The 25979-nt window shown below is 45.6% G+C and overlaps 1 protein-coding gene and 1 long non-coding RNA gene across 3 annotated transcripts in view; one reads left to right on the top strand and one right to left on the bottom strand.

Moving 5' to 3' along the window:
- The window catches only part of GPR37L1 (G protein-coupled receptor 37 like 1), an 83789-nt gene extending 72881 nt beyond the window's left edge, over positions 1–10908 (bottom strand). The window contains exon 1 of one of the 2 annotated variants that reach the window (XM_077335077.1): positions 10807–10908. Coding sequence is in view for 1 of the 2 variants with exons in the window: in XM_077335075.1 (XP_077191190.1) it covers positions 10812–10842 (31 nt within the window). In the remaining variant the exon portion in view is untranslated. The remainder of the gene's footprint in view (positions 1–10806) is intronic. The other variant, XM_077335075.1, reaches the window with a different exon arrangement.
- LOC143836159 (uncharacterized) overlaps positions 1–23904 on the top strand; it is a 54830-nt gene extending 30926 nt beyond the window's left edge. Inside the window, exons 2-3 of the long non-coding RNA XR_013230530.1 lie at positions 20052–20216; positions 22842–23904. This is a non-coding gene — a long non-coding RNA (uncharacterized LOC143836159). The remainder of the gene's footprint in view (positions 1–20051; positions 20217–22841) is intronic.
- Positions 23905–25979: the final 2075 nt, after the last annotated feature.

Raw genomic sequence — 25979 nt, 5'->3', positions numbered from 1 at the left:
TTTCATCAGCATGTTGGTTCCCCCCCTCTCCTGCATTCTCAGTCCACATCATTGTATGAACCAAGCTGTTTTTCTGATCTATGACAACAATCCCGCAAGTGTTGTATTGGCTAGTTTGTTCTACCAGTCCTTCCATTATGACTACTGGCATTCCGTGAGGTACCCTGTATAGACCTATGCAGGGATTGTTTTCCAATTCTTGTCCAGCATGCGATGCCACACAGTGAAGTAGCTAGGCCTTCAGTCTTTACTAGCTCCTCAGGTGGATGCTCCTATGGCATGTACTGAATTGGGTGCAAATCAAATATTAATATATACAGTGCAAAAAGTACAGTATGGGGAAAGAAAACAGCCACTATATAGAGAGCAAAATACAGTAAAGGATGACCATTCATATATATATATATATATTTCAATGCATCATACAGTGAATTATAACAACAAGAAAAGCATGGCGTTTAGTGGTCTGCCAGCCACTTAAAACACCATTTTGGTATCTTCTTCAGAATTGTTTCTGTTTCAGTCTTATTGCAGAATGGTCTTGAAGAGTTCAGAGACCTTGGCCTCTTTGTTCTTAGGCCTGTACACGCAAGTTTTTCAGAACTACATTTGAGAATTTAGATCACAGATATGTGATTTAGATATTCTTCGTAAACCTCTGTGTCTGGCTGATAAGGAATAATGGACTACAGCTGTTCAAGGCCATTCTGCAATGGGACTGTAACAGAAACACTTCTGAAGAAGATATTGAAATCGTGTTTTAAGTAGCTGGCAGACCATCAATTGCTATACTTTTCCTTTTTCTATAACTCACTGTATTATTTATTTATTTGTTTGTTTGTTTATTTATCTGAAGAAGAAGAAGAAGAAGAAGAGTTGGTTCTTATATGCCGCTTTTCCCTACCCAAAGGAGGCTCAAAGCAGACACCCTGTGGGGTGGGTGAGGCTGAGAGAGCGCTGATATCACTGCTCGGTCAGAGGAGTTTTTATCAGTGCCGTGGTGAGCCCAAGGTCACCCAGCTGGTTGCATGTGGGGGAGTGCAGAATCGAACCCGGCATGCCAGATTAGAAGTCCGCACTCCTAACCACTACACCAAACTGGCTCTACACCAATCTGCTGCTACTCCCAGGCCCTGACAACTCATGGCGGTTTGTAATGAGTAAAACCTTAAAAACAGATACAAATATATAATCCTTTACAAATGGCAATAAAAACTAATCTAATCCTCACCTCCCTTACTTGCGCACCTGACCACAGTCCCCTACAGCCCCCACTGTTTTTAAAAAATGGTTTTTAAAAATATTTGAATGGCCCTCCTTTACTATATCTTGCACTTTATATAGGGACAGTTTTCACATCTCGCTGTACTTTCTGTACTATATATATTGATATTTGGTGTGCACACAGTCTAGTACATGGCCTTTTCATGTGTGGCCTCTGGGACTCAGTAGTCTCTTTGGTTTGTCATAGAGGTCCTCCCCCACCCCTTTTTTTGTTCATACAGCATGACAATTCTAAAGTAAAAAATTTAGATAACCAGCCACATCCTTTCAAGAATTTGCATGTGGAAACACATCTAGTGATGCAAACGAGTTCAATCCATGGATCTCTGTAACATTTGTGTGTGTATGTTTGTGGGGGGGAGGGGAGGAATAGCACTTCAGTTCAAGGGAAGGATGGAAGGGAGCATAACACTTCCCCATGCAAGGGGTTTACTGATCAAAACCACCCATAAACTTTGAACTTTTATTCCTGCTCTTTTCAACTAGGGATAATGGCTCTAGTTTTGATCACCAAGAACGCGTGAGGAGAAAAGTCTGACCCCAGTCCAAAATAGGACCCCACATGACTGTTGCACCTACTTTTTTAATGCTGGAGAAATGATTACTAATTTACTTTATTAATACCACATCTTTCTCCTCAATGTGGACCCAAAGCAGCTTACATTGCCCTTGTCTCATTCATATTATCCTTACACACAACAACCCCGTGAAGCAGAATGTGTGACCAGTCCAAGGTCACCCAGCTATCTTCTGTGACAGCGTGAGAACTGGGTTTCCCAGATCTTAATCTGACACTTCGTTATACCATTCTGACTCGGTTTATGGATCTTCCAGAAATGTTTAGTTTCTGTCTTCCTTAACGTGCAAATGCATCCTGACCCATGAAATATGGAGGGGCTTTGCTAAAATAGATCATCTTTGTAAAATGAAGATGTTGACTTGCAGTAGGGCATTTTGGGCTCAAGGAAGACACGAACACATTTCCACTGGCTTAAATATGGCCACAGCTTTATTATTATTCCTCAGGAGTGTTGGCACAGCATGAGAGAGGGAGCCTGACTTGCAGTCAGAGGACCACAAGAACCTGGACCCAGCAGCACCCTGGAGCCCATCTGGATCCCCGCTGGGAATACAGATCTCCCTGCTGCTGGGATCCCACCCATGTGAAGAGCCAGCAGCACCCTTGAGCCCACCCGGTTCCCCCGCCAGGAACGCAGGTCCCCTTGCTGCTGGATTCCCACCATGGGGAAGTGTCCACCTGGGGTGCCACGAGGAAGCGCACACTTCCCATGGACCCACCCCAGGCCACCCGGCACTGTAAGCCCTGGGGTGCCAAGGAGAGGCGTCCACCTCCTTCTTGGTCCCACCCCAGGCTACCTGGCCCTGCGAGCCCCAAGCCTCCCCACCTGGGTCGGCCCTGCTCACAGACCTGCCACCTCGTATGGAGGTCTCCAACCAGGGGAGTCTGATGCGCAGACCGAACTCCCCCCAAACAGGCTCCATCCCATGCCAAAACCACCAGCTGTGACAAAATGCAATATAAAGACATCATCCAGGGGCCATGCAGACATAAGCTCAACGGCCAACAAATCAGGGTGAGTGGGAGGGAAGCTGCTCAGTGGCGATCCTCGCGGAAGAGGCAGGGCTCCGCCACGTGGTGCCTTTTAAGGGGCCACAAGCCCACACCCAATGCCAACGCTACGAGCATGATGCTCTCGCACGGTGCCCGCCCATTCTGCTGCCATGGGACCTCCCCCCCATGTGTCTTCTTGCCGCTCGCTCCTACGCTGCATCAATGCCGGTGGCGGCTGCTAAGTCTTCTCCGCTTTTTATGGGAGTGGACTTGCTGCTGGAGGAGGCCAAGAATTCCTTCAAGGGTCTGGACGGTGGAGATGAACAGAAAGCAACTGCAAACATACTAAGGCTGGTGATGACATATGTGGAAATTTTCAGTATGACAAGCGAGTAGAATGTTCATTTTTTCCACTTCAAAAAGGGCAGGCAACAGTGAGGGCAGGTTTGACTTTTAATAGGTAAGGCCCAGGAGTATAAGCGTTCAGAAATAAAAGGGCAAGAGAATGAATGCTGCCACTCCCAAGGGGCATTATCCATCACTTGTAAGCAAACAAAAGTGCTTGCTGATTTCAAAGGAGACTGAATGTGGCTGAATCTGCCCAGTTTAAAGCAATAAGATTCACAAGTAGTTAACGTGTAGTTGGATTATACCCATGAGATTTTAAGAAAAAAGGCATCCTGTGGAATGCAAGGTGGAGTTTTATTTGCTTCTTAAATGTGTCCCTGTGTATTTGTTCTTTTCCTGCCAAGATGCCTATGGTACACTGTAGTACATTATAATCTAGTAACTATCTCTCCCCCCATGCACACACACAACTGCACCTTTTAAAATAGGTATGCTGCAGATTTTACATTAAGTGTACAGGTTGCTGTTGTGACCTAAACTTGCCCCTAGATTATGAGGTCTCCCTTCAAACAGCCTCTACTTGGCTGCATGATTTGTGCTCAGGGTTGCACAAGAGGGTTTTTGCAAATTGGGAATAAACTGTGCAGAGTACAAATCTATATCATCCAAATGCAAAACTATGAATCCTGATTTTATTAAGGAGAAATCTCTTTTTAAAAGATTAGTAAAGAATATGAGATATTATACTAGATTATATTATTATATTATATTGCATTATAGTCGATATTCACAGAAGTGACATGTCCGTTTATTTATTTGTTTGTTTTTGTTTATCCATAGTCTGCCTTGCACAATGAGACTCAAGGCAACTTATGCAATAAAATATAAATAAGTAAATAAAACACAGTATGAGATACACCACAAACAAGCTGACAAGAATTGGAAGGAAATGCAAGGAGAGAACGATAATATATACAAATAAACAGTGTTCATTGATCATTGTCATCTTTGTACACTGCATGCAAAACAACTGTACACATTTCCCTATATCAAGGACTGGATGATATGTGCATCTGTTAATAAAATGAACAAGCATGGGAGAAGTGCATCCTGGGTGTGGGGAGTACAACTCTTCTGTCAAGAGTTGGAGAAGTAAACCTTTCTGTGCTGCAGTGGCTCCTCCTCCCCAAAGAAATTAATGAGTCAATTCTGCTGTGGCTTAAATTTCCAAAGGGAGGATTTAAGAAAAGGCATCCGTCTGCCTCTCTGGCAGCAACAAACTGTATGGACTGCAAGCGCATGGCCCAAAGAGGGACCTGAATTGATTTGATGCTCATTGTTGAAGTCACAGTTTGTAGAAAACTCAGTCTAGCACATCTTTATCCAGGGCCAGTTTATCCATGTAGCATGCGCTATGGGCCCACACCTCCAGCCCCCCCCCCATGGATTAGGGCCATAGCCTCTGTTGTCCCCCCTTCTCCCTCTTTGAACACCTGGAGGGACACCTCTTTCCACTGCTGGGAGCCCTTCCTTTCCCAGTCTGGCTGCTCCTGCTGCAATTGTCCTCTGCTAGGGCCCCACGAATCCTTAAACCTCTCCTGTCTTTATCCCCATGTTGCCTTCACAACAACTTGTGAAGTAGGTTAGACTTTGTGCCTGACTCTGTGCAAATTTCAGCTTCATGGGAGGATGAGAAGGATTTTAATCCAGCTCTCCCAGATTGTAATCCAACAACCTAATGGTTACAGTCTCAACATTGGCTATAATCAGGTTCCCTGATGACTTTTTAAAAAGTGAAAATACAGGTATGGCCCCTCCCACTCCCAGCTTAGGTCAGATCCATGGTAAGGGTTTGGGGGATGTACCCCTTTGCTCTTTTACAGATAGAAATCCATCCCTCTGAGCTTTAATTAGGCCTAAAAGGGGAGGGAAGGAGAGATCAGTCTCTTTCCCCCCAACAGGGCGAATCACAGTTCAGGGGATTCCATTTTCTTTCACAGAGAAGAAAGAGTTAACTTCTCCCCCTAGCAGAGGGGCTTGGGCCTGCTTTGTAACCTTACCTGGGGAGACCCACTTGGCCATCTCCCACGTTCCACTCAGTTGTGCCTGACGTGCACCGATAAAGGTGCCAGGTGCTGGTTGCAGCCTGTAATGTGAGCACCCACCTGCTCAATATGCTCCAAAACAAACGGAGTTTTGTAATCAAGGAGCCAGCAATAAAAGCTGGAAGGACAATAAAACGAAAGGGCAATAAAAGTACTGGCGTGGGCGGTTTACACACAGAGAGATACCAGGGCCATAATAACAGGCAACAACATCGGTGGACGGGGCAGACTGAACAGGAGCCCTGGAGCTGCTTTGCACTCCTTCCTTGCTTCGCAGCAGGGGGGACTCGGGGGGGGGGGGAGGAATAGAGCCACGCTTCACTGCCGCAGGATCCATTTGGGGCATGGGCTTGGGAGAGCCGGCTTTCCAACAGCACTGGAGCCTTAGGAAAACCTTTGGGCTTCAGTTTCCATTTTGCAAAGCAGGGTTACTAATTCCTCTTACCTGGCCTACTCTTTTGATGCAGAGGCCTGTTTCAGAGTGGGGTCATTACATTCACTCAGATCTTATCGGCAGACTTGCCTATCTATACCACAGACATGTAATGTTTGCGCTGCAAACATTCCCCTCCTCCTCTTCCCACCATAAACACTCACACCCAGGTATTTTAATTGTATCTTGTGACTCCTTTAACTGGAACGCTGCTTCGGGAGTTCATCTAGCTGGAGAGGACTATAAATAAAATGGATTAATAATCATTTCCCTCCCTGGAGAACTACAGCTCTTTGCTAGAGCTCTAAAACAGACTTTTCTTTCGTGGTGGCGGTGGTGGTGGTGGTGTACATCTGACACAGAAAGCAACCCTGACTGAAATCATCCATTCTCAGAGTTGGCTGACCAGGAATCTCAAAACAGAAAGAGAGAGAGAGGGAGGGAGGGGAGAGGTCAGTGGGACATTCTCATTGGTGTTTTGGTGCCAGGGAGGCAGGGCTTTCCAGTCACACTGAAATCTCCTGACTTGAAGAGCACCACAGCTGCTGGGAGAATGCAAAATGACAGCAGAGAACAACAAACAAACACTGGGGTTGGTGTGGCCTGAAACTCACCCATGACATGAGGCTGAATGAGTCACGCCAGAGAGGCTTCAGGCTGCAGTTTTCGTCTGTCCCCTCCTCCTCCTCCTTCTCTGTCCCGGCCCACACTAACCCCCATTGCTGTGCTTCAAGGGCAGGCTGGCCTTGATTTGATTACCACAGGAAGATGGGCTTGCTGCTTCAGGACAGAAGAGGGACAGGTCTCTCCCTCCTAGCCAACAATGGAACTCCTGGGCTTGGCTTCCCTTTTGTGGCCATGTAGCAACAGCCAGGGGAGGGGAGGCAGGGTGGTGCAGCCCGATCTCATCCGATCTCAGGAGCTAAGCAGGGTCAGAACTTAGAAGGGAGACCACCAAGGAAGACTCCGCAGAGGAAGGCAATGGCCAACTGCCTCTACTCACGTGCCTTGAAAGCCCTTTGCCCCCATCAGTCAGTTGTGACTTGGTAGTACGTATTGATGTAAACATAGTCAGTGCTTGGTCAAGTAAAGGGAAACAGGGACGCAGGAGAACGTGGGCTCCCTCCTGATCTTGGGTGGGGAGCAGGGCTGTGGTCGGGTGTATAAAATATTCGTAGAGCTGTCCAGAGCAAAAGTTCCACTGAAAGCTTTAGGTCGAAGCTGCCAATGTGGAATTAGACACCATATGCAAATCCTTAACAAAACCCAATATCTGTTTTAGTTTGAGGGGAATGGAGAGTTGAGAAAGCATTCTAAGTTCCTACCCAGTCCTCTTCCTCAGCTTGGTGTAGTGGTTGAGGGTGGTGGCCTCTAATCTGGAGAACTGGGTTTGATTCACCATTCGTCCATATGCAGCCAGCTGGGTGATCCTGAGCCAGTCACAGTTCTCTTGCAGCTCTCTCAGACTCACCTACCTCACAGGGTGTCTGTTGCGGGGAGAGGAATGGTGAGCAATTGTAAGCCACTTAGAGACTCCTTCAGGCATTAAAAAGTGCCATACAAAAACCAGCTCTTCTTGTTCTGCTTCAGCAACTCCTTTATAAAGATTGCCAGGATTGCCAGTAGAAAAGTCCTCCTAGATCAGGCTAATGATCCTTTTGTCAAGAAGTGACCCGTCAGCCGAATGACACCAAGGGAAGCACAAAAAGCCCAGCTGATGACGGCTAAAAGTTCTCTAATGTTTATTAAAGATGTGCGAAAGTCAAAACGAGTCCTGGATTATATAACTTGTTTTCAATAGTATAAATCGTCTTCTTCAGTGACTCTGAATATGTTGGTTAGACTTATAATTCAAGGAACAGTGTACATTTGAAACAAAAATTTTGTACCTAATAGTTTAAGGAACACAATGCTTCCAATACAATCAAAATTCGGGGATCAAGTGGCAACCCATACCTATATTACCGTCCCCTACAATACCTACATTATCGTTTTGACTCTGGCACGTCTGTAATAAACATTAGAGAACGTTCAGCCATTGTCAGCTTGGCTTTTTGTGCTTCTCTGAATGATCCTTCTGTGCAGACCTCTGTTTTCCAGAAAGGTGATTCAGCTATATTGCAAGGCCTGCAAGCTGGGGCATAGGATACAAAGTCCTCAGCACTAAGCATTTAGGTGTACCTTGACTATGAACATGAAGGCTCAATGCAGCCCCTGACAGACCCTTTAATGGTGTTTGTGCCCCTCACGACATTCTGGGGCGCTACCAGGCCGTTATGTGTTGTGTGTTTTGTAAATCCTGGATTTACTGTCTATTGAGTGCTCCTGAGTTCTATTATTTTAGAAAAGCGGCTCTGATGGGTCACCATGTTGGTCTCAAGTAGCAGAACAAAGTTTGTGTCTAGTGACACCTTTAAGACCAACAAAGTTTTATTCCAGGTATACGCTTTCATGTGCATGCACACATTAGAAGACAGATAAGAGGTTTTCTATAGCTGCTTACTCCACACCACACATAATTTTATGAACCCCTGTCATGTCCTCAGGTAGCTGCCTTTTCTTTAAACTGAAACGGTCCAGGTGCCTTTTCCTACGAGGGGAGGTGGTCCAGCCTCTTGCTTATTTTGGTTGTCCTTTCCCATGCCATTTCAGGTGCTATGGCACACTTTTTGAGATGGGACATCCAGAGCAGTACCTACACAGTATCTGGAATACAGCCTCACCACACCAGAGCATCACATTATGGCCATTTTATTTTCAGTTTCTTTCCTAAAAATCTCTGGCACAGAGATTGCCATTTTCACAGCAGTGTTATCCACACAAACACTCCTTTGGGGTGGGGGGCAGAAGGCTGGAAAAAGCAGTTGCAGCAGAATGTTTTGTGGGGGAAAGCAGGGCCAGCCTGACACAGAGGTGAAGTGATACAGCAACCCCGGATGGTGGACTTGGGGAGAAATGGCAAATTCCACCTGGCCCCATGCCTTGACTCCTCACTGTCTCTTCCTCTCTGCCTTACCCTCTAGCCTGGCTCTGCCAAGGCAGTTAATGCTCCCCTACCCCCAGGCATGTTTAAACCCAAGAAGGCAAGCTGTGCAAGGTGAATGCCGGAGATCTTAGAAGATCTTAGAAGAGGAGGCCACTAGAAGACAGTGAGCAGTGTGGGTGTGCTGGGCTTTTAGAACTGCCATTAGTGTGTGTATATGGGGGGGGGGAAGGTATTAAGCACTTCCACTCTCCCAGGTAGGAGGTATGAAGGACCTATATCTGTGATTCTGAAGGGCTGCTGCCACTCAGAGTACAAAAATACTGACTTCTGGTGTGACTCAGTAGAAGGCAGCTTTAACTGTGCACACTTCTCCAAACAACTTCCCCTCCCAAGTATTTTTCCAAATAAAGCTTTCAGTTTGTGTTTACCGTGTTTATCAGCAATGTTTGCTTCTGCCCTAAAGGGCAGGGTGAAGAAATATTATTCTCCCCTTGAAGCCACTACTTTTAGTCTTTGAGGGGAAATCAGACAAGCAGAGGCAAGTAACCTGCATACTCTTGAGTCGATAAGTATGGAAAAGCCAAAGGAATCATGGTCTGGAGGGCCTAGATAACGCAACCAGTTTAAACAAGGAACTGTGCCTCATGCGGTTCCATATTCAGCAGCCCTGGAGATTGCCCTAGAGGGAAAGTGGAACAGTAGGCAGCAGCTTTGCTACTCACTGTTCCCTTCTGCAGGTCCTCCTTATCTCCTCAATAAATGTCTCCTTTTACCTCATAACAGTCAAAAAGAAGGCTGGTGAAAAGGAAGGGCCTTAGGCAAATTATGACATTAGGTCCTCCACCCCAGTGAGAAGTCTGGGATGAAAATTTTACTTCTTGGGCATTCAGTGTAAAACTAGAAACAGGCAAGCTCTTCAAACGTCCTCTATGTTCCATCATAGCCGATCTAGAAGACCACAGTCAGCCAATAGGGATATTCTAGAAGCCTGTTAATGACAGTCTTCCTTTCAAGCCAGTAGAGGAGGCTCATCTAGCCTTTGGGGCACTCCTCAAAATATGGTGTCCTAGACAAGCCCCTCATTTTGCCTAATGGTCAGGATTGCAGGCAAATTTTAAATATGTGAAGGAGCAAAGCACCTGCTGCTTATAAAGAATTATAAATAATAAAATAGTTTTATTTATGAAGAGAAACAACTAGGTATAGAAAGAAGAGACGTAACTAACTGTTCTAACTGCTGTCATTCCTCTGTTCAACTGCTGTTCTGGAGGCAAGCAGGGAGGAAGCATACTCAAAGGAGCAGGAAATCTCCCATGGAGCCAACCAGGACTAGAGAAGATAATTTGGAAATCATCAGGAAGTTCCTGTTCCAGCTATAATAAATATACATCTCCTCCAAAGCCACCTGCAAGACACTTTATATTCCTGGAGGCTGGAGATCTTGCATACTCCAACAAGACTGTGCCTTTTGAGTAGGTCTTTGCTGAGGTAGAAGACGGAGCTGTTAGTATCTTGCCAAGCCCATTCCAGGCACAGTCTCAAGGTCTTAATCTTGTAAGAGTACCCAAGGAGGAACCCGTAATTCTCGAGTTCTTAACTATCCCCAAATCACAGGGTTTTCCCTCTTTCTAGGCAATCCTTTTCCGTCTCACTCTCAGGAAGCTGAGTAGTACCTAGCGGTTTACTAGTGGCTCTGTTATGTGACCTCAGACAGGTAGCAAAACTTCTCGTGCCGAAGTAATTGAGTCACAGGTCCTGTGTACCTGCTTTGAGAATGCAGCTAATCCATCAAGTGTTGCTACACTTACAGAGACAATGAAATCGCCTTACGTAAAAGAGGCGAGTTCAGGACAACAAAACTCCAGCAAGACAGAAACACAGATTACCTCAAATGTGCTTTAGTACTCAGCCAGGCAGTTTGTGGACAGACACACCCACGTATTATTGAGTGACTGCAATCCATGTGTCTGAATACCACTGGCCAGCACTTTACCACATAAACCAATACAGCAGTACACACTCATTTCTGTTACTGCCAGCTTTCTTGTTCTGACTGAAAATACTCAGGGTTACTTACCTTACCTAGGCACGTACACTCACGAGTACTTCTCATTTACTGTACACATACATGGTGTGCCTGTCCTCTCCTCACTCCCACACAAATTCCTGTCCAATGTCCTGAGCTGACTGAGGTTTCTCTGACCTGAGCTTTTTTAAAAGGCTGTTCCTCTGTCCCTAATTACCTGTGCAGCATCTGTTATTTTCAGCACATGACCCTTGTTCTTCTGCCTTTCCCAGAAATCAAAGACCGATTTATGGCCAGGTGACCGATTTATGGCCAAAGTAGCAGAGAAAAGTCTTGATTGTGATCTCTCATTTCTTCAGTAGCCATGTGGGGCTGCTACTATGATGGGAAGTGGAGCTGGCAGTAACATATTTATTAATGATCTAGATGAGGGGGTGGAGGGACTACTCATCAAGTTTGCAGAAGACACCAAATTGGGAGGACTGGCAAATACTCCGGAAGATAGAGACAGTGTTCAACAAGATCTGAACACAAAGGAAAAATGGGCAAATGAGAAGAAGATGCAATTTAATAAAGATAAGTGTAAAGTTCTGCATCTGGGTCAGAAAAATGAAAAGCATGCCTACTGGATGGGGGATACACTTCTAGGTAACACTGTGTGTGAACAAGACCTTGGGGGTACTTGTGGATTGTAAACTAAACATGAGCAGGCAGTGTGATGCAGTGGTAAAAAAGGTGAATGCCATTTTGGGCTGTATCAACAGGGGCATCACATCAAAATCACAAGAGGTCAGAGTCTCATTGTATACGGCACTGGTCAGACCACACCTGGAGTACTGTGTGCAGTTCTGGAGGCCTCACTTCAAGAAGGACATAGATAAAATTGAAAGGGTACAGAGGAGAGCGACGAAGATGATCTGGGGCCAAGGGACCAAGCCCTATGAAGATAAGTTGAGGGACTTGGGAATGTTCAGCCTGGAGAAGAGGAGGTTGAGAGGGGACATCATAGCCCTCTTTAAGTATTTGAAAGGTTGTCACTTGGAGGAGGGCAGGATGCTGTTTCCATTGGCTGCAGAGGAAAAGACCCGCAGTAATGGGTTTAAACTACAAGTACAACGATATAGGCTAGATATCAGGAAAAAATGTTCACAGTCAGAGTAGTTCAGCAGTGGAATAGGCTGCCTAAGGAGGTGGTGAGCTCCCCCTCACTAGCAGTCTTCAAGCAAAGGTTGGATACACACTTTTCTTGGATGCTTTAGGATGCGTTGGGCTGATCCTGCGTTGAGCAGGGGGTTGGACTAGATGGCCTGTATGGCCCCTTCCAACTCTATGATTCTATGATTCTTCTAGGATGCGTGAGGCCTTCCTCTCAAAGCATTCCCCATCCAACGGCTTTTAACTTTGTGCAGGAACTAGAAACATATTGCTCCCCATCCCCTCTAGCTAGGAGCTTAGAGCAAGGAGCAATTCCTATTTGGTTAGTCTGAAATTTGTTCCAAAGGAGATTCTGATCACAGAGCTCTTTGATCACCTTTAGCTTTGCCTGTACATGAGTTCAACATCTTTCCCTTTCCCCGCCAAATACCATGCAGTACGTATAAGGGTCAAGGATTCTAAAACCAACCAAACCAGAACTGCCGTATGACCTTTTTGGAGACGGGTGGCCTAGAAATCAAGTGAATGAATGAGGGAGGAGGTTGGTGCCTTGGGGATGTTGGAATATGCATGACTTAACAGCATAGGAAGATATCCTACAGGGGGCATCAGAGCTGTGTAGTTAGCATATTTTGATAGGAACTTCCTATCAGAGGGAAGTGGAAGGAGGAAGGGGTGGTCAGGGGTGGGGGAACGGAAGGCGATTGGCTGGCTGCTGGACAGACAGACAAGTCAGTTGGAGGAGGTGGCACTCAGGGGCGGGACAGCTGCCCTGAGTGGGTGTTAAGCGCTGAGTGGCACTTCAGCCATGAGACACGCTCCTCCTCCCAGGCCTTACCAGAAATATATTATGTGGAACAGATTATAACATATCCCTCAGCACTCAGTATTGCTTACAATAAATACAATAATAACATTTAACTTTAGTAAAACTATAAAGGCAATAGCAACCCACCTCTATTTGTTGCTTGCCTTAGAAGCCTACAGAGCTGCCATAATTCAGCTGCAACTTGACAGCACCTCCCACCAATATTGTCAATTATAAGATAAAAGACCAAGTGCATTTCAACAAGCTGTCTTCATTAGTGGGCAATCATACAAACTTCTTCCTAAAAGAACAACTGATTCTTATGTTTAAGGTACAACTAAAACTATTGCATACAAAATGGACAGAATTAAAACATCAATAATATGAAGAAAACAGAAGAGCACTGTTTAAACAGATATCTGGAAGGCTACCAGGGAAAAGGCCAGTTGGATCTCCTGAGAAAGGATATTCCAGTCCCCACAGCAACCACAAAAAAGGCTCTCTTCCATATACCCACTACTCTTACCATTGAAAGAGTTGTCATGTGGAAAAAGCCAGCTCAGGAAGATTTGAAACTGTCAGCAAGCTCAAAGCATGCAGGCAGTTCTTCAGATACCTTTGCTCAAGGCTATTCAGAGGTCAACACACCAGCATTTTGAACTGGAAACAGAATTGGAGCCAATGTAGCTGTTGCACATCCTACACTGGCAATTTCCAGTTAATACCCAGGTCACCATTTCTGCCAACTATCAAAGGCCTCAACTGGATGAGAGCTTAGCCCAACCAGATAGCTCTGACCAATAGGAAGGAATGGGGCTGCAGACAAACCAGGGCTTAGATTCCAAAGTTGTTGCAGGAGCTCCTCATTCCTTTGCCCAGTCTCCAGGTGGAGCTCCCTGCCTTGTCAGCTCATCTGGCTCACTTGAGCCAATTAATCAAAGGCAGCTGTGTCCTGGAAGAGAACTCCACTCTAAAAGGCATCACACCACATTAGCAAGACAGTTGCTGACTGCAGAAGACTGTGACTCATCACAGAGTGAGGACTGAGAAGCTGCGGACAGCCTATATTAACTTGAGGCTGGGAGACCTGGGATGTGAACCTGCTCTTTCTGCTGATGTCCTTGGACTGCCTGATTGAACTCTTGACTCCATGGACTGAGTTAAGATATTCACTGCATTCTATCTGTCCCTTGGCATTCTGTTGTTAAAATACTAATTCTCTCTGCCTTCCTGTGTAAGCTCATCTGTGCTTCTTTCCAGCAGAGGGCTGGAACCTGAGACCAACCCAGGAGGCAAAGGAAACAGCTGGCTTCCCTCCCTTGCCTGGGGGAGATGGAGAGTGGAAAGAAAAGTTGAGGATAGAGCAACTTACAAGCAGCAAGGTCTTTCAGAGAGACCAAAACATATTCCACCTGGCAAGCAGCAGGAAGAGGAGGACAGATAAGCCCCAAAATTGACCCTGATTGGGAGAGTGCACACTCCCTGTTGGCAGCACACAGCCAGATAGGCCCAGTCAGGTAGGGAGAGAGTTGTCTGCACACAATTTGAACTGATTGTCCCTTATTGAGACAGTGCTCTCTCTCCCTATTGGCAACAACCCCCAGGGAAAGCTGATCAGGTAGGTAGTAATTTGTCTGCACACAACTTGAGCTTTATTATGTTTAGTGATAGTGATGTTACTCAGGTGAGTAACTGTTGGTCTGAAGCAACAGAACAAAGTCTGAGTCCAGTGGCACCTTTAAGAACAACAAAGATTAATTCTGGGTATAAGCTTTCGTATGTTAGGAAGACTAGATACTGAGTCCTTCTGGACTTAATGGGGAAGTGGCAAGGAAATAGGGTTGCCAGAGTCCTCCATGGCTACTGGTAGGGGGTGGGGGGTAAGGTGGCCAGATCCAGGCTGGGAACCTCCTAGAGATTTGGGGGTGGGAGCTCTAGGACCAATGGTTGCGACCCCTGTGAAAGGGTCTTCGACCCCCAAATGGGTTGCAACCCACAGGTTAGGAGGTTAAATTGACATGCTTTCTAAAGGCAACATGAGCAAAGCATGGTTGTTTGGATTAAAGGCATATGTCGCAGATCCTGCATTTCTTATCTTAAAAGTGGCACTGACACAATACATCGCATGCCCAAGAACCCGGTTTTGCCCTCAGCCTTCTAGCTAAGTTTTGTCATAACAAATAAATCATTCCTAGTTAATTGCAACGTCTCATTGTTGGTGCTGTTCTCACAACACAATAGCCATGACTAAGAAGTACAGTTGAATGGGGAGGGGGGGAAGGAGTTGCGTGCCCACAGCACTGGCACATCAAGGTCCCCACCCAAATGGGAGGGGGTGCTCCCCTGTAGCCTAAATAATTGCACAAAAATGAGAAGGCTTGTTCCAGAATATCTGCCCAAAGTGTTGCGGGCTGCATCCAGGTTTGCTACAGCCTCTGGTGCTCCTACAATTCTCTGATGAACATAGTGACATATCTGTAAAATTCTTCTGTCAAGGGTCACTGCCTGAACGGTTTGTTCCTCAACTCTGGCTTCTGTGTGCTGTGATGCTCTCTGTCCCTCTCTGTTTTTTAAAAAAACAGTATTTGTCCAAGATGTACTAGGAAAACCCAACTGATTTAAAATTAGTCATCAAAATATATCTTGACAGTGTGTGAAATGAGAGTCTGTGTGCTGCCTGGCGCCTTAATTCACACACACTACCGGTTTTATTCCTTTGTTCAATTGACACACCCTCCTTTCCAACTATAAGGTTTCCAAAGCAATTCAAAATACAGCAAAGTACAAAGTTCCCTTCTCCTCCTCCTCGCTCCTTTCCACTGTGTCAGTCAGGCAGTTGCTTGGATGGCCTGTTCTCTGGCTGCTACTTTACAATGCCGTCCTAAGCAGAGTTACACCTTTCTAAGCCCATTTGCTTCAACAGATTTAGAGCGGTTTCAACTCTGGTTAGGATTTCACTGACTGTGTCCTGGAAGCCAAGTATATATATAGAAAACGTTGCATTTCATACGAAACTCCCAAATGTAGCAAGTTAGAAGATGCTCTACTTGCTTTTCTTTTTTGTTTCTTCTAAATGTGGTGTAAATATTTACAAGCAGCAGACTCTAGCTAGTAGAGCTGAGATGCACCCTGCAGGTGTGCATACTCACACCCATCCACAATATGCTAGAAAATGGGAAGGAGGGCTGAGCCCTGACCGATGGCAATGCCTCAAAGCCACAAATATTCGATCAAACACCTCTCAAAGCCAAAATTAAGGGACAGAAACCAGGGACAGAGACCAGAACGAAGGAATTATCCCCGGGAAGTAGGATCCTTTGAGAAGGAACCTCAGGACATGAATGTCAAATTATGGTGCTGCCAGCTACAGTTCAGCTGGCTTCTTGGGAAATTTCACTGGCAGTGAAGGGAAGGGCTGCGTTCCTGCCGGAAGGTTCTTTTCTTCCCAGTAGCCTGGCAGCCAAACCCAACATTATTTGGTTTGCAAAATCATCCTGGCAAAGGCCTGTTTCCCATGCTCAAAGTCACTCCCATGGCAAAAGACTCATTATGTGCCCACAGAGGGTAAACAGAGATACAAATTGAACCAAGTTTGAATCCAGTGGCACCTTTAAGACCAACAACGTTTTATTCTGGGTATAAACTTCTGTGTGCATGCACACTTCTGCAGATGCAACCAGACCTTCTGCTGTTTCAGACCCTCCTGAGTGGGTACAAATCATTCCCATTTTGATCATCACCTGAGGCTTTTTGCAAAAGCTGGGAAGGGGGGAACACAAAACAAAACACAACCTGCATCTGCCCATTACTACCATACTCATGCTTCCCATTTTATTTTGGCTGTGGAGTCACAGCTGACTTATGGTGACCCTACAGGGTTTTCGAGACAAGAGATTAACAGAGGTGTTTTGCTGTTGCTTGTTTCTTCATAGCGACCTGGGACCAGAACACTCGCCAAGCCCTTAGCAGCCAAGATCTGGCAAGATCAGGCTGGCCTGGGCTATCCAGGTCAGAGCTGTGCCATATACTCACATGCAGGATCAGGATTGTGAGTTTCTCCTCTGATGGCCAACTGCCTGTAGAGAGAATTGTCCTCTCCCTTGAATGGAGCCATAGTGGGATGTTATTGACCAGGTGATGCTGTTTACTAATCATCAGATCTCAGAAGCTAAGCAGGTCTTGCCCTGGTTGGTATTTGGATGAGAGACCCAGATCACTATGCAGAAACAAGCAGTGGGAAACCAGCTCATTACTGTCTCTTGCCTTGAAAATCCTACAGGCCACTCTGATGGCACACGAAAAGAACAAGAAAAAAGCAAGCTTCAGCTGCCAATTCCTATGCATTAAGCCTCAACTAAAGGTACTAAATTCTCCTGTTGGCCTGTTTTGGGGGTTGCTCAGCACAACTTGGGGAATTCCTGAAAATTTGGGGTCGTATCCTAGTGATGGCAAAGTTTGGGGAGGGACTTCAATGGGATGTAAAGCCAAGCAGCCATTTTCTCAGGGGAACTGATTTCTGTCGCCTGGACACGAATGGAAATTTCAGGGGATCCCCAGGTCCCACCTGGAGGCTGGCCTCCCCAATCTGTATGGGTGTTGTAGTTGTAATGATGGGAACATTGCATCATTGGATGCTGTAGCATGTGTGTGCATGTGCACATGTGCACTTTTCCTTGATACATCAATCACATTCTCACTTCCTCCATGCAGTGTTTTAGGCATGACCTCTCTAGATGCTTTGTGTAGGATTTGCTGAAATGTACTGCCTATAGACAAGCCTTGTCATCAGTTCAATAAAATCCTCCCCCAAACTTACAGATATGCAGGGATCCTGCAAGGACGGCCTGTCTCATGATTCACAGGAAGGGCATTGTTTACAGTTGGGTGGGCATCTTCTCCTGTCTCTGCCTTTCTCCAATATGTATGTTGCTGGGATACCTCCAGCCACAAAGAGACCCCTTGTTCAGGCCAGAGTATTATCATCCTAGCTAGTAGAGAAAGGATTTGGACCAGTAACCAGAGTGATAGAGTTTCAAGGCCTGAGATCAAAGCCCCTTCAGGAGCCCTCTCCTCCCAAGCTGCTTTGCTGGAGCCTTTAATAAAAGAAAACACCCTATAATCATTTCCCTTGTGAAGGCCTCAGGGACCCCCTGGGGCAGCTAACTAGGAATCATTGTGCAATGGGGGGGTGGGGTGGGAAAAGGTCAGCCTTCCAGAGGCATGGAACATGCTCAATGCAAAGGAATCAAAATTATGTAACTAGTCTACTCCACAAATACAACTAACCTAAAGAGAGACTGTTTAAAAAGGGACTGGAATAATAAGAGCTGGCATGCCTGGAAGATTAACATAACTCTCTGGTAATGCCTTTGTTTCCCCAGCTCAAAATAGTCCAGTACCCAGTAAGTGGTCAGCTCAAAACTGGGCCTGGTAGAAGCAAAATTGGGGCCAGGATATCATACTACCCCAACCCTTATATGCAGGAGTGGTCAATAATTGTTGTTAGGTGTGAAGTCATGTCTGACCCATCGCGACCCCATGGACAATGATCCTCCAGGCCTTCCTGTCCTCTACCATTCCCCGGAGTCCATAAATCTACCTAGTAATAATAATAGAGCTGGATCAGAGCTTCATGGCAGAGAAGGGCTGGTGCACCCAATGGCCTCATGTTTGTTTCTCTCTTGCAGTATTGTGGCTGTTGTACTTCTGGAAACACATAAAGAATAAGAGAGACAAGATACCATACAATAACCAATGGTTACCAAAGCTGTCTTCCACAGTGCATCTTTAGTTTTTGCCATGGAAACACGAAGATTTGTTCCTGCGCTTGGGCCTCCATTAGATAAAAGGAGATTAGTTAACTCAGCATCATCTTGATACTTCATTCTACCACAATGAAAATTCAAAACACCAGTTCAGAGAAGAAGATATTGCCAAGTTCAGAGTTTCAACTAACAAATCAAATTTATTATTTTATTTTTATTTATTATTTGACTTATTACACGCCACTCCCGGGCTGATCGACTCGTAGTGGGTTACAATAAAAGATCCCCACAATAAAATGTTAAAACTCCAGCCTTTAATAAAAACAACAACAGTGACAGCAATCCAGTCCCCAAGTCCCCCACCCACTACCCAAACTCAGCAGACCCCTCCATATCCTGTGAGGGGGTGGGGGGATAAGTGGGGAGATAGCATGATTTAGAGCAAACTGGTTTGTGCTGAAAATGTAACATTGCTGCATTCTTGCCAGAACACAAATAAATAGAGTGTGTCCACTAGTTTTAAAGCTTACATATTGCATATTAAAGCATTTGTTTGGCACTCTTCATATATCAGTGGGACCAAGGGACACATTGGGATAATCAGTTCCCCTTTACATGCAAAGACCAGTTGACATGAGAAGGGGAGGAGGATAGCTCTTTCCCCTTGCATGGTTTCCTCGCCTGGAAATGTGCTCTAGGCTGTTTTTAGCCTTGGTGGGGAACAAAGACCTGAGCATCCATCCTCACCCCCAGGCTGCTTCTTTACATCTGAATTAAGCATTTGAACATCAGCTCATGGACGACCAATGCCGTTTATGAATCCTGCCCTGAATCCAAAATTAAAAACAAGCAGAGCAACTTCATTTACACAAGCCCCTGCAGGCACTTTCTATTCAATTAGTGCTAAATACCATTGCCTAGATGTGCTTTTTCAGATTCCAAAGGGGAGAGTTATAATTTCTACATCACCCAATTTTATTTATTAGATTTTTAAAAGTTGCCACTCACCCAAAATACATGACTATCACTATATCACTATTTAAACAGTCCAAACATGTGGGTACCCTCCAAAGGCCAACCTAAACAACCCAACTTTGCATTCCTTGCAGAAACTGAACAAATCTGACATGATATGGGTATCATCCAAAGTGAATTCCACAAGACATGGACCACGACTGAGAATGCCCTTTCCCTTGTGACCAGTACCTGAGCCATCCTAGGGCACCTTCAAAGGGCCTCAAGATGATGATCAAAGAGTGTGTGCGGGGGTGGGGTGTGTGTGTGTGTGTGTGTAAAAGGAGAGATGATCCCAGAGGTATGAGGGTCCCAGCACATTAAGGTTTTTACAGATTAACCCTGATACTTTGAGTTGGATCTAGAGACTAATTGGTAGCCAGTGCAGTTGCTGCAGAATTGGAGCAATATGAGCTGGTAGTGATGTTCCAGTTAGTTGCATTCTGGACCACCTGCAGTTTCCAAAATGCGCTCGCGCTCTCTCTCTCTCTCTCTCTCTCTCTCTCTCTCTCTCTCTCTCTCTCTCATCCTGTCTTTCTTTCATCTTCCCAAAGGTTTCTAGGCCCCCACCTGGAACATGGCAACCCAGCTGGCTGCATATGGAGGAGGAGTCAGGAATCAAATCCAGCTCTTGAGATAAGAGTCTGCTACTCTTTAACCACTTCACCACACTGGATCTCAAGGGGGGATCTCAAGAACCCAGGAAGGTCACAGTGCAGGTACATGAATTCCTGGGTGCCTTACCTGTGCCACTGTACCCTTATGCACACTGGAGCACCTTGTTTGTTAGGCACATTCATGCAGTTCTGTTTTCCCTTTACATACCATGCAAGACAAAAAAAGTAATGAGCATTTGTCCCAGGGTGGACTGGGGAGTAAGAATGTCCTGGAGCAAGCCAAGCGAAGTGGCCCCTGTTATGCTACAAGCCAGCACTGCAGGGCCATTCAGCTCAGTGGGGACAACAATAGGCCCCCAATTCACCTCTACACCATCCCCCAAACTGGAAGCAGGGCAGGCAGAGACATCTGGTGAACTGACACAACCAATCAAGGCTGATAAGGGGTCTTGGCTAGGTAGCCCCCGAGACTTGGGCAGAGTTGCTGGGGCTTTGCTCTGCTTCATCCTGGCTGCCAGTAGCCCTCTAAGGAAGTGGCCAACTGGGAAATTTCCCTGTAAGTTAAGTGGCCATTCTAACCTTGCATCTACCTCCAAAAGAAGAATGTTGTGCTTCTTCTCTTAGGCTGGAGGAAGTTACGGAGTCATTTCACTGGAGGAAGAGCTATTTCAGCTGGGAGAAAGCTACTGAGGTTGGGGAAAGCTATCAAACTTTCCTTAGTGGAGTAGGGGGGCAATAGCCACCATGGGGTGGCTTGGATCCAAAGCAGGGCTTCCATGAGAGGAAGAACTGTAAGTCGTGAGCATTGAACCTCCTGTCCATAGAAATGCTGTGCTGGATCCAAATGGGCCTGCTTTTGTGTAGAAATAGGTGATGCCCATGAGGCCATAAAAAGCACGAGGCTGCTGCTTTCACTTTTGATGAAAGTTCAGATTTGTTTTCATAAACGCCCACATGAGACTTATTCCCAGTCGTGCATTCCTGCATCTCTCCCTCCCTTGCGTGAAGCTGTCACTTCCCTACTGTTCAACAGCACCGGCTCCTGGGCTTCTAGAACCCAAGAGGCTCACTGGCGAAGCCACAATGTTTGCAGAAAGGGAGGGATTGCTGCCGGCGCTGACGTCAATCAGCCCACCATCCTTGACCTGCTACATGCTTTCCATAGAATCCCAGTGCCAACAACAGGCAGCAAACAGAAGAGATGTGGACTGAATGCCACAGAGAATACCAGACAAGCACGGACGTGCAGCACACCGGGTTAAAGCCTCGCTGCTTCCGGTATCTGCCTTAGACATAGTTCATCTACAGCCAAAAGTAAGAATAACACACACACACACCCGCTTAAATAACTAACACCCAGAAATAGAGGCAGGGAAGTGGCATCTTCTCTGACTGCCGCCACTCAAGTGCTGCTGCTTCATCATAAATCTGGCTGTGTGTGAGTCTTACTTGCTTAAGACATGATGAGTGTAATGAATGGAGGGCAGACACAACATGAAGATCTGCTTGGGGGCAAGATCAGCAGCTTCCGTAGGGCGCAGCACTGCAAATTCTGGCCCTGATCGTCCACTTCCCTGAATGGCCCCTACTCTAAACTGCTCCTCTTCCTTGATGCCACAGTTTTATCCAAACAGCACTATCCTATTTCACTGCTCTGTTCCATCAGAATGAGATGGGGTGGAGGGGAGCAAGGCAGCTTGGGTGTTTATTGATAGTTTGTAAAAGATTCTTTGGTCTTCCAGAAATATCTCTTTGAGATACATCATCAGTTTAAGGAATTATTTTCATAGTTTTCAAATGGTGGCCACAAAAGCTCAAAAACAAGGATGAGCCTATACCCAACCCTGGCAGTCCACGGCGAGAACTCCAAACGAGACCCAAAAAAGCACCTCAAGGGGACTGGATTGAGCCACAGTACTGAGGGAAAGAGTAGGGTTGCCTGCTCTGGGTTGGAAAATACCTGGACATATCCGGCTACTACCTGGCGGTTGGCCATTCTAGGGGAGAGGAAATTACAGTCCTCCCTGAATTGTTTCACTGATTAAAAATTCCCCCTCCCCTAAACTGCTTTTAAGCTGAAAAGGGGCGGGGGGAACTAATGAAATCTGATTCTATGATTCAAAGAAAAAGAGCTGGTTTTTATACCCTACTTTTCACTATCTGAAAGAGTCTCAAAGTGGCTCACAATCACTTTCCCTTCCTCTCTCTACAACAGAAACCCTGTGAGGTAGGTGAGGCTAGAGCTCTGACAGAACTGCTCTATGAGAACAGCTCTAAAAGGACAGTAACTTGCCCAAGGCCACCCAGCTGACTGCATGTGGAGGAGTGAGTGTTCTCCAGATTAACCACTATACCAAGCTGTCTTTCCACACAATGCTTGGCTCTCCAAACTTGTCCCCGACCCAGAGTTTAATGTAATGGAGGGGATATTCATGCTTGGGGAAACATTATGGAGATATATTGTACCGTATAGCCCAGGTTCAGACTGAGTCCTGGTTCAGATTGGGCCTTGGGTATTTGGCATTGCAGCCAGAGAGCGCCAATGTCCTGTTTAGTTTGGCCTTAAGTTCAGAACATCACGAATACATTTGTGGAATAATTGTGCTAAAGATCTACAGTTGCACCCTTTTCCTTTAAAGTCCATTTCCTTTAATTGACTTTAAAGAGTGTAGCTGTGCTTAAAGTGTAACACCCCACCCAAAATGGATAATTTGTTTTCTTGTCCAGGGATGGTTCTGGCTCTGGACTCACCACTGGCCCACCCCCAGTCTCTGGGGCCATGCCTGGTGGAAAAGCGACCCACAGGGGCCATGAAAGCCATGGCCCTGGGCTCACTGCAGCTGGCACCACAGAGCAGCAAAGGAGACAGCAGCAGGTGTGGCAGAGGCACAGGCAACCAGTAAGAAAGAGGAAGAAACAGCATTATGCACTACAATGTATATTGTAACCAGCAATTCATTCTAGCCTGCCTTGATGTACATAAAGAATGGAGAAAGTTGCATATTCTGAAATTCCTCTTCTGTGTGACTGTGCAGGGCACAGATCCTGATGAATCTTATAACCTTACTCTTATAACCTCTTGCACTGTTTAAACCAAGCCTTGCAATGTCCACCAGCTATATCTGGTAAGTTTTCCCTACGCTCTGGTTGATTTGCCCTAGGCAAAATAGATGCAGACTAACCTGTTCCTTCTTTTCTCCTAATGACTACCGGCCTGGCATTAGCCTAGAGTGATTTCTGGGGCAACATGTACTCCTTCATTCAAAGGGGCAGTACAAAGTAAAGGAACAGAGTTAACGGGGAGCAACAGCAAAGAGGGGGGGGGGTTAATCCCCTACCCATTCAGCATTCAGGTGGATCCTGGGGATCCTCTGGAATTATAGCTCATCTCTAAGCAACAGAGATCAGTTCCCTGGAGAACATGGATGTTTTGGAGCATCATTCTCCACTTGGAGCATAACATTATTCTCCACTGAGGTCCTGCTCTGTCTCAAATCCTGCCCACTCCTAGCTCCACTCTCAAAATCTCCCAAGTATTTCCCACCCCAGAGTTGGCAATCCCACTATCCACATGATCCAACTCCCTATTTTTGTCCCTACCTTAGCCCATTGTTTGGATATAGAATCATAGAATCATAGAATCATAGGGTTGGAAGGGGCCATACAGGCCATCCAGTCCAACTCCCTGCTCAACGCAGGATCAGCCCAAAGCATCCTAAAGCATCCAAGAAAAGTGTGTATCCAACCTTTGCTTGAAGACTGCCAGTGAGGGGGAGCACACCACCTCCTTAGGCAGCCTATTCCACTGCTGAACTATGATGCAACAGACCTATCCTCCATAAGTATATCCAAATCTTTCCTAATTCCCCTTGGCAGAAGGCTATCAAAATATTTCATGGTAGTGAATTCCATGGGTTAGTTACCCTTTATATGAAAAAGTATTTCTGTTATCATGATGTTACTCTGATGTTATATGTTACACAAACAGTTACTTCCCTTTAAAAACTCTTAATGCTTTTTCACTTCACTTGTCATGGGAAATGGAATTCAAAAGTGAGGTGAAATCATGAGTATGGATTCCTCTTGAAGGATGAGAGAACCTTATCAGGTGTAGTTCAGATACAGATTGTTTTCCCAGGCATCTGCTAAATGTCTAGTTCTCTGTCTCCACTTTCTATACCCCATGCATAATGTTAGGACACTGTAATTGAAAAAGCCCAAACTTCTCATCCTTTTCATGTAGGGAAGACGCTCTAGCCCCTTGACAATTTTGGTTGCTCTTTTATGCCCCTTTTTCAGCACTACAGAGTCCTTTTGGGACTCTGTTGAGAATTATACACAGCAGTCTAAATGCTGTAGCATCCAACAAAAAGCATGCAATATGGCTGTTTTGTTGTCAGCCTCTTTCCTAACCACTAGTATAGAATTTACCTTTTTCAACATGGCAGTACCGTAAGATGACATTTTCATTCAGCTATCCACCCCAACCCCAAGATCTCTTTCCTAAGTCAGTCACTGCCCCTTCAGACCCTAGTCAATGTATATTTCAAGTTAGGATTTTTCAACCCAATGTGCTTCCATTTGCATGTTTTTAGCCTAATTTGCCATGCTATTATCCATTTACCCAATTTTGACAGATCTTTTTGAAGCTCCTCACAATCTGCTGTTGTTTCTATTTATTTATTTCAGTTTTTACGCACACCCCTTTTCTCCCCAGTGGGGATTCCAGGGGCCTTACAAGATCATCCTTCCTTCTTCCATTTTCCTCAAAACTGGTCTACCGAGTAGGTTCAGCTGAGAGGGAGTGACTGGCCCAAGGCCAGGCCTACGGAGACTGCCCAGAGCAAGGCCAGTGAGTTTAGCACCACACTGATTCTCACCATTCTGCATAACTGGGTCCCATCTACAAACTCTGCTTCTTCATGACTCATTTACAAGCAAATTCAATAGCACTGGTCTCAGCAATGAAACCCCCCCCCCTGCACAATTTGCACTCTTCCATTGTGAGAACTTGTCATTTACTTAACACATTTCTGAAATATTAGCAGACCCATCTCAGATGGTTGCATTTACATTGGGATTTCCCGCCCTTAAATCAAAAGTTTTTGTAAGTCCAAATGTATAATATCTACTGGGTCACTCTCCATGGATTTCTGCAAATTTTAAAGATCTCTTTCTGAATCCTTGAAATAAATCAGGATTCACTAGAGAAAACCAAACTTAAAAGATAGTCATTTAACCTCCTTCTACCTCTTCCAGAGTTTCCCCGTTTAGTTTCAGCTGAACCATCTTGAGTCCATGATCTGATGACTGTGGTTTTTGTGGTTTCCTTACAGGTGACAAACAATATTGACAAGATAGGCTGAAGCTGCACCTCAAAAAAGAAAAGAAAAAAAATCAGATAACCATGAGATGATTTGTTAGGGAGCAGTTGCAAAAACCAAACTGGCCGTTCAGGGTCCTAAATGAATGATGAAGGAACTTTCCCCTTTTTCGCATCATCACATCTGCAGAAGACACTGATTGCACACACCTTTATGCCTCTTCTTCCTCATTTTCTCAAGTACTCATGAGGAATCCCTGCTGCCAGATTTTCACTTGTTTTCACTCACTGTCACCTTCTCTGGACCTCCTGAGCAGAGACAGGGAGCTTTCCCATGCTGTCCCTTGGTCTACCCTTCTTCCTTTCCTCTCTCCCCTTTCCTTCCTTTGACTCCCTCTTGACTTGGTTAATCTTCCAAAAGCACAAGCTATATGTGAACCATGCACTGTTTGGCTGTGTCTGCAGCTCATTGTTAGTTTAAATGCATTTGTCTGAGAGCCAGTCCTGGCAGTCACTTCTGGCTAATATTAAAAGGGTGAAGT

This window comes from Paroedura picta, chromosome 4 (assembly GCF_049243985.1).
Source record: "Paroedura picta isolate Pp20150507F chromosome 4, Ppicta_v3.0, whole genome shotgun sequence".
NCBI classification, from domain to species: domain Eukaryota; kingdom Metazoa; phylum Chordata; class Lepidosauria; order Squamata; family Gekkonidae; genus Paroedura; species Paroedura picta.
This window is presented reverse-complemented; position numbering and strand designations above follow the sequence as displayed.